Source organism: Lepidochelys kempii, chromosome 1 (assembly GCF_965140285.1).
Source record: "Lepidochelys kempii isolate rLepKem1 chromosome 1, rLepKem1.hap1, whole genome shotgun sequence".
NCBI classification, from domain to species: Eukaryota; Metazoa; Chordata; order Testudines; family Cheloniidae; genus Lepidochelys; species Lepidochelys kempii.
This window is the reverse complement of record NC_136380.1, coordinates 223,888,784-223,902,160: the sequence shown is the minus strand read 5'-3', so window position 1 is coordinate 223,902,160 and position 13,377 is coordinate 223,888,784. Positions and strand designations below refer to the sequence as shown.

The following is a 13,377-nucleotide window of genomic DNA, read 5'->3' as shown; positions in this document are numbered from 1 at the left end:
TATGGACTGGGCACTGTATGTTTTGGTGTTCCATAACCTCTCATCTGAATATCAGTCATTCAAAGCTAGCCTAGGACTGGTGGTAACTGAACACTATTACCATCTGAGGGTCGTTCAGTGGCCATTGTGAAATGAGTTAGTGACCTCAGTCCAATTCCAAATGGACAGCTTTTCCTCACCACAGCAAGATCTAATTGTCACCCTCTACTGGCAGGGACAACAGTGAGACCAAGGACTATAGATAAGCAATGCATATAACAATGTCCTTTTGCAAAATACTAAGTATGCTGCTTAATAAGTTCCCCAAGGAAAGCCTGAGACATTAGTAGATTAGTAAGTGATAAGTCCTGACAAGCACAAATTTATTTGGCCTAAAATCTGAAAAGGACAGCAGTGACACATAGGAGAAGTATGGAATAGGCTGGTAATATTGTTAAAATTCTGCCACTAAACTATGAGAGGCATTGGTGTGATTGCTCTGTCTCTAGGTTGAGCATGAAACTCTACCAGATACTGCTTGTCAAGGTTCTTCCCCCACTCTGAACTCTAGGGTACAGATGTGGGGACCTGCATGAAAACCTCCTAAGCTTACTTTTACCAGCTTCAGTTAAAGCTTCCCCAAGGTACAAATTAATTTTATCCTTTGTCCTTGGAATATCCACTGCCACCACCAAACTCTAACTGGGTTTACTGGGAAACGTAGTTTGGACACGTCTTTCCCCCCAAAATCCTCCCAACCCTTGCACCCCACTTCCTGGGAAAGGTTTGGTAAAAATCCTCACCAATTTGCATAGGTGACCACAGACCCAAACCCTTGGATTTGAGAACAATGAAAAAGCATTCAGTTTTCTTACAAGACGACTTTTAATAGAAATAGAAGTAAATATGAGTAAAGGAATCACCCCTGTAAAATCAGGATGGTAGGTACCTTACAGGGTAATTAGATTCAAAACAGAGAATCCCTCTACGCAAAACCTTAAGTTACAAAAAAGACACACAGACAGAAATAGTCATTCTATTCAGCACAGTTCTTTTCTCAGCCATTTAAAGAAATCATAATCTAACACATACCTAGCTAGCTTACTTACTAAAAGTTTTAAGACTCCATTCCTGGTCTATCCCCGGCAAAAGCAGCATACCGACAGACCCAGACCCTTTGTTTCTCTCCCTCCTCCCAGCTTTTGAAAGTATCTTGTCTCCTCATTGGTCATTTTGGTCAGGTGCCAGCGAGATTACCTTTAGCTTCTTAACCCTTTAGAGGTGAGAGGATTTTTCCTCTGGCCAGGAGGGATTTTAAAGGGGTTTACCCTTCCCTTTATATTTATGACACTGCTAAATCACTGTGCCAGAGAAAGCTTATTACTGCGACTCAAATATTTCTGAAGGTCATAACCTTTTAGCAATTTGCATTCTCCTGGAGGTAGGACACCCCATTAAACACTGCATACCTTGATATATTTTTTTAGCTCAAAAGTTATGGGCTTAAAATAGGAATGTCTAGGTGAAAATTTGTGTTTTGGTTATGCAAGTCAGACTAGATGATCATCATTTTTTTTCTGGACTTAAATAAAAAAATGAACACTGCTACACTATGAATACTCCGATTCTGTAGATTTATAGAATTTCTAAGTAACTTTATTTCATCCTTAAATTCTATATTACTTTTCCATCATATGCAGCAGCTAGTATTTTAAATTCCCTTGTCTTGCTAATAGACTGCCAATAGATCTCTATTTCCTTCCCTTGTTTTTCAACTTACAGAAAGAACAGATTTGTCACCAAAACAATTATATTTTACAAAAAAGGAGTATACTTACCATCCAGAAAAGGGTCCCTGTGGCAAATTCTGAATAATGTTCTATAGTAGAGAGTACACTGAAAATTAAACAAATCAGCACCAGTAGAAATCTGTAACAAAAAACGGAAGTGTTTAATGACATGTCAAAGAGATGCTACACTGCAAATACTGGTTTATCTAATGTTAATCAAAAAAATGCTTCTGTTTCATGTAATTTAATCATCCTTTTCTTCTGCTTCAGCTGAATTCAGTGTTCTGGAAATCCAGAAGTGCCACTTAAGTCCAATGAAGTTTCAGATTTAAAAAAAAAAAAAAAGTGAACTTTCATTACTTGTGGCTATTAAAAAAAAGCTGATACTGTCTTCAGTTAAATACCTAAAATTCACATCATCATCAACTCCTTCCAAAATAGACTTTACACACAGTTACAATGGTTTTAAGTGAAATAGTCACTATTACCTTTACTCTGCAATGGGAATCTTTCAAATTGGCAAGTTAATTCTAATGGGGTCAGGGACACTACTAGAGTTAAGGGTTAAATTAATGACAGGTTTCAGAGTAGCAGCCGTGTTAGTCTGTATCCACAAAAAGAAAAGGAGGACTTGGGGCACCTTAGAGACTAACAATTTTATCTCGGCTTAAGATTTCGTGTAGCTCACAAAAGCTTATGCTCAAATAAATTTGTTAGTCTAAGGTGCCACAAGTACTTTTTTCCTTTTTTTGGTTAAATTAATGTCACTGTAAGTAATTACTGAAGTAATGAAATTAACCACTACAAAATACATACAAACCAGCAGAGATGATGTAATATTTCTATAGCCATTGTTCTAGCACAAGTATATGCACGATTCTAAAAACTTGTTAGAGAACCATAAAATATAAAATGGGGAAAAATTAAGAATGTGGTGCACTTAAATGCTTAAGAATCAATGAAATACCCATTACTTCATTTATTGAAGTATCTTATCAATCATCTCTGCACAAATGGTAACACGCAGAATAGTTGATAGAAGTGCAACTTAATGTTTCACAGAGAACTCATGTCTATACCACAGGATGAATTCTTACTGCACTTCTCACCACCCCCTCCATGCCTCTCAGGAAACGTAGGGCTGAACTGTACATCTGTTCCTACATACATCAGAGAAGCCAAGAGGTTCTGCTTCTTTCATTTGGGTGGCCCAGAAACATTCATCCATACTTACTGACTCCTTCAGCTGTCAAATCCTTTCCTTCTATGACAAGGGTCCTGATCTAAACTCTCACCACAGCTACCAAAGCCATCCACAAAACCTTAGCCCCACATATAACTAGCTGCCAAACTCTTCCCCCATCCCTCAATCTCTGTGGGTTATGGAACGAATTAGTTCAAAGAGCTTACAAGCTCCATCATGAACCTGGCACAACTAGCCCAATAACTCCCGAGCAAAAAAAAAAAAAAGCTGGCAAGCTCTGTTGGCTGCACTGTTTAAAATTCGCAAAAAATCAGCAAATGAAGATAGAAAGGTTCTAACAACATTAACTCATCCGAGTTGTAACCCTGTGTTATACTCCTGATTTTCTTGTCAAAACGAGTACTTAAGTTAGATATTGTTTATGTCATTAAATATATGATAAATATAGGAAGAGGAACACAGTAGAATTATTGCTGCTCTAGGACCTTTAAGTTTTGCATTTCCTACATTTCAGTGATCTTGACTGCAGTCTTGTTTTTTATACTAAGCCTTTTTTCATTCAGTTGTTCACAAGTGCATAATCAAGTTTCCTGGACTCTGACAGGCTAAATATGTTTTGCCTTATAAAAGCAAAACAGTACATTCTCCTTCCTTTTAATAGTTTTTAGAAGGCATCTCAAGCCAAGAACTACTCACTGCTGGGCTTATTTTTTCCCCTACCATAGCGAAGTCCACACTATGGCTCAAGCTGCTCAGCAGGTGGTGCTGCTAACAGTTGTGCCCAGCATCTTATAATTTGGGAGACAATTACAGGAAGAATATAGTATTAACCAGAATCTGTAAAGTGAAAACCATCATTTAACTGAGATATAGGAGTTTACAGCCTTAAAAACCAACAGCCTCAAATCTCTGTTTCCTGTATGGTCTAATTACTAATGTGCCTGTGTTAATCATATTAATTCTTGGTCATATGCTGCAGTGACCTTCAAAACCAGTTGCAAATGTCCCTTTTAACGACATTGTGTGGTTTTAAACAAAATAAAAAACTGGGAGGGACTTTAGGATTGCCTATTCTCCAGTATTGACTCAGAATTTCAGAGGGAAGGGAAACAGAGCTGTGATTTGTGTTCCAGCAGGAAAGATTAAATATCTTAGTACAGTTGGTTCTCTCATCCACAGCATTCCAATTAAATTGCCTCCAGGTCAAGTCCTAGTGTGAATTTTGTGTCCTGACATTTCTTACTGTGAACAAGGAACTACTGCTCTGCAAGTTCCTTAGAAGTTTTAAGCTCCACAAATATCTGTTGTCACAGAGGGGGTTTTGGCTAAGTTCAACTGTTGATACTTTCAAGTTGATCAGCTGTGCTCCTACTAAGCTCACCAACTGTCACAGCAATATAAATAACTAAAACGCTTTTCAGTTGACACAGGATGAATTGCCCCCTGCATGCATCCCCAAAATATGAATACAGATCTTAAGAGATGGAAGGATTGACAAAACATACCAATGAAGCAAGCATTTAGGCCCAAATTAGTTGCTCACTTAACCCAGTAGAATCCTATTCTCCTAGGATGTACATCAGTGTAGAATTTGTCCCTTAAATTTAATAGTTTTCCAAAAAAGTTGTTCTTAATGTTTTACACTTCAAAGGAGGCTCACTTAAAAAATATACTAGATAAAATTTACTGTAGTTAGTACATGGACTACCCAATATTTATGCTTCCTGACAAACAGATTTCTGTCACCCTGTGGTAGACTTTTCTCAGGAGTTCAGATCATGTTGTACTTTCACTACTCTTCGGGCTCCTAATGCTGAATGGATCACAATATCTTTTTTCAACTCTGAAGCCCCTCAACCAACAGAACCTTCCAAAAACCAGCAAAATCAAAAGTTTGAGTGAGGAGAGGTGTGCGCTCTTTTCTGCATCAGAGGTTTTTGAAAGAAAACTGTAGTTGCTGTAATGGATCACAGAAGAGTTGTATGTAATTCAGTATTCACTTCCCCTACAGTGGCCAGTACCAGATGTTTACAGGAAGGCACAAGAAACCCAATAATGGAATAAACCAGAATCTAGACTTCATTTTTAAGCACAAAAAAGGGCAATTTTACATTTGAACCACGTGTAGAATCAATGTGAAATTTCAGAATAAATTTGCAAACATGATACTGTACAAGTAACCTACCGTGGAGAAAAAATTTTCATATGGTACATCAAATAAGTTCACCTAAACAAGTAGTTTAATTCAGGCAGAATTTAATTCATTGAACAGCATTTCCAAGTATCATGATAGGATTTAGGTTTCTATTTCCACATACTGGTCCAAGAAACTCTTATGCATATGCTCAGCTTCACAGCCATCAGTAATCCATTTGAAGTTGAGACTATTCACATGCATACAATTATGTCCGAATGCAAGTCTGTGCAGGATCAAGGCTTCAGTGACCAGTTTTCACTTTCTCCAACATATATTCAGTAGTTTACTTTATAAAATCTTAATGTACCTCAAGAAATTAGTCTAGAAGTAGCTGTATACTTTAGAAGCATCAACTCTGTCTTGATATACTCCTCTCTTATTCTATCATGCAGCAGCATCCAAACCAGATATAAATAATTCATTAAATTTGTTGGTAAGACTCAAAAGATCTTAAATTCTATATGGGTGTTTACAAAACCAATTAGTGTTGCTTTTATCATCATCATCATCATCTCCTCCTCCTCCTCCCTATTATCCTGTGAATTCTAAGGGGTCAACTTCCTAACACTGCCTTTGGGCTCCACAAAGCCCTCAACCACACATCTATTTTTGGGACCAAGAATATAGAGGACACTCATTAAAAACAATAAAACCAAGACATGTTTAGTCGTCTTCTTCTTGCAAGGACGGGCTTGAAAATATAAATCAATATAAACTAGGTGCTAGCTGTAAAAGCTGGTTGCAGATTTTTCCTAAAGATAAGAGATGGCCTTTGTGGACCATGAAAACCCTAGTTCAAAAAAAACTAGATATATTCATGGAGGATAGGTCCATCAATGCCTATTAGCAGGGATGGTGTCCCTAGCCTCTGTTTGCCAGAAGCTGGGAACAGGCAATGGGATGGATCACTTGATTACCTGTTCTGTTCATTCCTTCTGGGGCACCTGGCATTGGTCACTGTCAGGAGACAGGATAGTAGGCTAGATGGATCTTGGGTCTGACCCAGTATGGCCGTTCTTATGTTTTTATGGCCAATGATTCCAAGGTTTTTAAGAGAACCCCAAATTAGTCTGTGTCACACAGGCTGGTGCTAGCACTAGATTCATTACAAGCTCCCTCTCAGCCAGCTGTTAGCTGAGCCTAATTCTCTGCCATACAGTCAACTTGACAGATGTAAAACTCATCCACCACACATAGAAGTGCAATGATTACTTATTTTAATGTTGGCGAGAACTATACATATACTGAAATAATCAGAATGCACACAGCCTAGCACTCATCTATGACAACTGAAGAGTAGACTGAGCCTGTATTATTTAAGATTTTATATACCAATAGTGAGAGTAAGACATCCACTTACTGCATAACCATAAACAAGTGCAATCTAGAGAGAGCTAACATCCACTCACTTAGAAGCAAAGGTTCTTGATCACTCATGCTGCTTTGTTCCACAATTGCTGCCATCTAGGAGTAGTTTTTAAAAGGTAGTACTAAATGAGACAGAGTTGGTGCTAACCCCAGGTTGCAGATTCGTGGTTCTTCCTTGCCCAGTCAGCATCCTGAAGGGAATGTTACATATCTGAAATGTGCGGATATTGAAACATACTTTTGGTCCATACTGAAATTTGCTCTTCCACATTCACCTCATGGTCAAAAAGTATCCTCCAAAGTTGCGAATGCTGTCCAACTGCCTGAGAAATTACCCACAAACAGACCCTATAAACAGGCAAGATCTTCTAGGCTTTTCCCCATCACACAAGTTCCTTCTCATGCATTAATACCACAATTTGAGGCACGCAACAAGACAATACAGTCACCATGCTCAGAGTCCTCATCACAAGTGTAAAGGGATAGTTCAAACCATGCCATTACCAATTCTCCAATTATTTCATGTGCATATTGAAAAGTGCCAAAAAAGGTGATCCTTAATTCTGAACAGGAATATTCTTGGGTGCAGGCATAGGTCCTCAACAGCCATTGAAAATTAGACCTCCAAAATAATGGATGAATCCTAAAAAAGAAATCAGTCCATCCACTTGGTTGGATCATTAATATCCTCTAATCAACTGTCATAAGCAGCTGATTGAGTAAGGACACTATCAAGTAAGGACAGTTCGCCCGCTGACAACAACAGGTAGCTTAATGCTTGGTGTAGGCCTGAAAACGGATCTGAAGACAAAGATACTTCTATTTAGATTATCCTGGAGAACTCAGCCACCATCATCCACACGTAGAGATTTGAGAGGGTGATAATTAGTAAGTGAGTTTTTGAACAATAGTCAGACCCTGGCGTATTTCAGCTGTGCGGGGCATTGTGTGCGCTGTAATAAGTGCCACTTACGATACATAGATGCTTTTCACATAGCTTCTGCCCACAGGCTTGAATCTAAGCCCATCCTAACACTGCTTAAACAACGAAAGGTTTAGACCCTGTCAATCCCCCCAAAAAGAGTTTAAGCATTCTGGCCTTCTTGCTCTAAAACTGTCAGTATAATGCAAGGGAATGTGATCTTGATAAAGCAGTTGGAGTCTTCATCCCCTAATTTTTAGCTAGAAGAGTAACTCTAGAGTAGAGTTTGGATGAACAAAGCTTTCCACCACTCAACATCTTCACTAAGAGAATATCACCACTGCCATGGTGAAAGCCGTTTGTAAGAGAATAATATATATTTTATAATGAAACTCATGGAGACAAAAAACAAATTCAGACAGTCATCATTTCATCTGAGGGACAGCATTTCCTTTGTCACAAACTATGGCTCACATCACTCCCTTCTAGGGATATGCCCCCAAAAGGTGAGGAAGTATGTAGGAAGTCCCATGAGATTCACCACATGGTCTTTCCTATTAATACTAACGTCAAAGGAGGTGATTTAGGACTCATGCAGGTGGTGAAACTTTAAATCCCCTGGAACCACCCTTGCACATCCTAAGCCCTGGTGATGTACAGAGTCTCTGGCGTAGATGAGAGAGAGAGAGAGAGAAAGAAACACACCACCCAAGGAATCCTTGTTGCCATTGGGCATCTCCCAAACATCTATGCCTGCACACCTACAAAAACGGAGAAGTTAATGCTGGGCAGAGGACCATTAATAGAGGTACTCGGAAAACGCAATTTCCCTCCCATTGGAGGGTCCAACAATTCAAAATTTGTTTTTGGCCTGGACTGGGATGAAGAGTCAAAAAAATTATGTGGAAAGCAAAATGTCAAAACAAAAAACACCCCCCACACACACACACAATTCTGAAACACTAAAAATGACTTCATTGGAACATTTTTGACAGAACGTTACATGACAATGTCAAAATAAAGTAAAATATATATTAAACCTAATACATATATTAATACTAGATTAAAATTGTAATACAAAATACATCAAAACAGAGAGAGTCAAAACAGTCATTTTGATTTAGATGGGAAAATTACTAAAAACAAATCTAAAAAAGTTAGTTGAAATTGACCCATTCCTGCAAAACAAGTTCCATCAAAAAAGAATTTAACCAGCTCTAAATCACAGAAATGTAAGGCTGGAAGGGATTTCAAAAGGTCATTAGGACCAAGGACACCTAGACCATCCCGGACATGTATTTGTTCTCATCTGATAAAGGCTATTACAGATGCCAAAACTGAAACAGAAGTAACTTATTCAAGGTCATTCAGCAAAGTAATGTCAAAGCCAGAAATTGAACCTAGATCTTCTATATCCACGAGGCCACACTGCCAGCCCTAAATTACCGAGCATATTACCGCTCAGGAATCCACTAACAGTTGTGGGGTACATACCTTGTAAAGCAGTGGTTCTCAAACTATTGTACTGTGACCCCTTTCACATAGCAAGCCTCTGAGTGCAATCCCCCTTTTAAATTAAAAACACTTGTTTAAATATTTAACACCATAAATGCTGGAGGCAGAGGGGGAGTTGGGATGGAGGCCGACAGCACGACCCCCCCCCCCATGAAATAACCTCGCAACCCCCTCAGGGGTCCTGATCCCCAGATTGAGAACCCCTGATGTAGAGCAACAACTAATTGGCTCCACCACTCCCCTGTCCCAACAGCCACCTGAAACCAGGGCTCTTTGGTCTTGTGAGCTACATGCAGTGAGGCTTCTATACACTTCTGGGGAAGTAATCAGTATGATGCAGCCGCAATGCCTGGGACATTTATCTGTCAGTGAGGACAGGTTACCGAGAAAAGAAACAGAAGCAATGCAACTGTAGAAAAGGGAGCTTGAATTTAAGCTTGTCAACATTTATTTAAAATGAACACAAGCAACACCCTCACCCCTAAAACCTAAGCAAACAGGAAGAGCTCTCTGAGCTAACTCCCTGTTCTCCAGTTTGTCACTGCACATGCTCAGAAACAAGTTCTGAAGAGTTCCCTTGGTACCCATAAAAGGACAGATTCATCACGCACCCATGAAATTTGGGACCTTTCCTATCCTTTGCTACACCTTCTTGCTTTATTCTGTGATGCAGAATAGAATTGGTTACTTTGGGCAACAATGTTTCAGTAAAATTGCAATGCTTATTAGGATACACACAGAAATGTTTCTCGAGGCTGGGAGTACTACAACAGTATCAGCTATTTCACTTTCAAAATTGAGGTTCATTTATTTTTAAATATCCATATTGATCCATGCTATTAAAATCAGTCATCTCAGTTTCTCTTTAATACAGATTACAGGAGTTCCCAATCATTGGCTGGTGATTGAGCAGCACACCATAGGTAGTAGGTATTTCTACTCCCTTTTGATCTAGAGGCAGGGAGAAAAGGTATCCACTAACTGGTTATATAACAGCTCCACATGGCATCTGGTCCTGTGCTGTCTCACTTAAAGGGATAATCCGATGAATATAGATAAGTGCCAAACATTTTGTTGAAAAAAATATGCTTTATTCGTGCATTTCAGGGGGTCTCCCCAGGTTTAATCTGGGGATGCATATAATCTTGATTCACAAAGGTAATCTATATGAGATGAATGAAAACGTTAGTGAAATAATTAATACCGGTACATTATAATCATGCTTGTCCTCACTGTAAAGGAACAGAATTAATTGCAAGCTTATCAGCTTAAGATTTGATTACTTGACCTCCATTCATACAGCTACAGTACAAAGTTGGAACAATATCATACACTCTAAAAATATGCTGGTGAAAGTCAGTCTTCTATACAGGCCCCTATAATTTTTCACCTTTTTCCTTCCCTCTCACTTTATTGGACCTTAGAGGTCAAACTGTAACTGGTTATTGAAAGACATATCACTCCCATTCAGGCAAATAGCATGGAGGATGAATAAGCAGCCAGGGAAACAGAAGAAAGAGACTATCACTTACTGTATTTTATAAAAAGAATGTAGGTTTATTTTGAAGTAGGCAAACACGAACAAATCAAGGTACTAGAGAATGCTAGCTTGCACAAAGCACACCAAATACAGAATCATAGATAGTCACAGTGATCAGCTACAATACTGCGAAGAACTCTGTTATAGCAGCCTGTTCTTTAGGACTCTTTAAATTTTCCCACTGCTTACATGCATCACTTTCGGAGGAGCAAGATGCACAGGTAGTCAGTCTCCTAACTCTCCTGCCAGAGTAAACACTTTATAAAGGCAGCAACTGCTTCAGGGGCTGTCAGAACATGGTCCAAAGGCCCTGCTACCTTTGACTCATCCTCCTCAGCTGCATCCATGAGATCTGTGTTTTTCTGGGCAATGTTAACCTTTGTTGCCTTCATCCAACAGCTAACCATAACCCTCATCTTGAGAAACACAGTCCACCCACCAGAGACCACATTTTCCATACCTCAAGTATAGCTAAAGAAAGAAAAAAACATACGTAGTATTCTCAAATCATATAAAGATGTGACCATTCCATGGTTGCTATGCATAAAATAAATGCTATGAGAAACCTTAATTGCATTCTTAGCTGAAGTGATCATTGTATCACCTCAGATGGCAATTGCTTCTAACTTCTGCATTTTCCATCGAAGTCATATGTGGGTGGAAGTGTTTACTATACAACTCCCAGATAGAATACCTTCTAACTTGGATGTACATTTCTTTTTTCCACTGCTTATTACATAACCAGGGATGAAGAAAGCAAAAAGGTTCTTTCTCTGATTAAAATGTCAAATACAGAGCAAAAAGGTATATTCTGCTTAAGCAGAACACTGCTATCTGTACTACAAAGAATCTCCAGGGCTTTTGCCAAACTGAAGTGGTAGAATTTTGCTCTGGTTGTGCTTTTCATTGTATACAAACCTCGGGAGCAGTCTGTATCAGTGTCTTATTGGCTAGATTTGCTGATGTTGGAGATGGTACAGAGGGACAGAAGGTTTGCTTTTAGCACATACAGATCACATGAGACTGCATTATTCCTCGGACATTCCATGAGCAGCTTTTTAAAAAAAAGTAAGGGAGAATCAAAACATACACATCTCAAGCAGGTTGCAGAAATTGTTCCATTTGTTTTAATGAAGAACTCATTTCAATGATTGAGGGACCTTATACCATGAACCTCACAGGTTGAGCCCTCACAGTGAGGGTCATTGACTGTGTGGTAGTGCTTCCCATGGGAACCCTCAAAATATAGAATATAGCCTTTGAATTACTTGTCTTTGGGTCTCTTTGCAGCCTTCTTGTGAATTTAGAAGAGACCATACTGTGAAGAGCTGACTGAAGGGGAATATCAGGAGCAAAACACCTCCCAGTCCAACTCTTCTTCCTTCAGTTTTTAGAAAATTTAATGCAATATATTTTGAAACATTTTTGTGTGTATTAAAAGCACTGCTTATAAAGAGGAGCTTTAACTACTTAGTTTAACATAAACAAAGCTGCAAAAATAAGTTCTTAAAGTCTTGGATCCAAAAGATCCATTGACGTCAGAAAATCCCTTTGGAATATTAATGCCAGAATAGATTTTAGTGTTCCCATATGAAATATGCATTTCTTCAAGCATTTGTTGGTACATTTTAAGACCAGTATTGCTCATATTCCCTCACAACTTCCAACAATTTAGATAAAACAGATGGTCTTAAAATTGTCACTTGAAGTCTAATGTTCTCCTTCAGCAGGTTCAGTTTTCAGCCTGCCAGCTCTCCAAGTAAGAAATCACTAACAAAATGACTGCATCTCCGGACCCAAAAAAGTAACTGCTCTGTAGATCTTAGGAGGTAAAGTGACACAATTCAGATTGTTGTATATATTATTTTCTCAAGTTTCAACTTTTACTTTGCAGTTCTCAGTCAGCCTTGATAAACTCTTCCAATATCACAGGCAATAGGATAAATGGTACCTTTCAGATGGTGGAGGAAAATATTTACTGGAATTCTTCCATTCCAACTCCTATTCCACTTTGAGCACTATTCTTTTATTTTGTTTTACTGAACTATCATAGGTCACGAAATGGCCTGAGTCTGAGTCCTGTGATTCTGAATCTGAACATCTCCCTGTCTCTTTAATGTATGGCAACTTTCTAGATTGGTTTATGATGAGGTTCTCTTTGCTAGACTGGGTTTTCTGTGGTAATGCAATCTTAGGACATAAAAACAAATAATTAACACTATGCTGCATTTACAGGGCCTTTATCCAATGATCTCAAAGCAGTATGCAAACAAATTAACTCTCACAACCTATTTGTGAGGGAGGTATGAATTACCCACATTTTACAAAAGAACACATATTAAAGAGGAAATCCTGCCTTATTTTGCATGAGGGCTAGAGAGAAAAAGGAAGTGTGTAAGAAGCCTCTGCTCTCCCTCTACTTCTCAGCACACACCTGAGCAGAACAAAAAAAAGGCATGGATGTGGCACACCTCTCAGTGTCACTGGGGCATTGCTACTGTACCTACTAGAGGCACTGCACAGCTCCCAGGGGAGATAGCCAGTCATCCAGACCTGTTGGCAGCCAGCAATGGGTAAGAACATGCTTCTCATTCTTCAAGCAGCATTGTTTTCAGAGCCCTTCTGTCATATTCAGCAGCCATAATCTTTCCAAGGCTTCCACTTTACCAGTGGCACTTCACTCCCCAGCTGCTTCATATAAGCAAAATCAAGATTTGACTTTAGATGACCTCGCCAAAGTCACACAGTAAGTCAGCAGTAGAGCTGGAAACAGAACCCAAGAGTCTTGCAAACAAATGGCTGTAATCCCTAAAGAGACAGCTACCAAATGGGAGAGCTCTCAAGGTAGGTTAGCCTTATGTC

General features: G+C 39.0%; 1 protein-coding gene across 1 annotated transcript in view; it reads right to left on the bottom strand.

Moving 5' to 3' along the window:
- LOC140907760 (potassium voltage-gated channel subfamily KQT member 1) overlaps nt 1-13,377 on the bottom strand; it is a 744,183-nt gene that overhangs the window by 696,707 nt on the left and 34,099 nt on the right. The window contains exon 2 of the mRNA XM_073334512.1: nt 1,818-1,908. Within this exon, the coding sequence (XP_073190613.1) occupies nt 1,818-1,908 (91 nt within the window). The remainder of the gene's footprint in view (nt 1-1,817; nt 1,909-13,377) is intronic.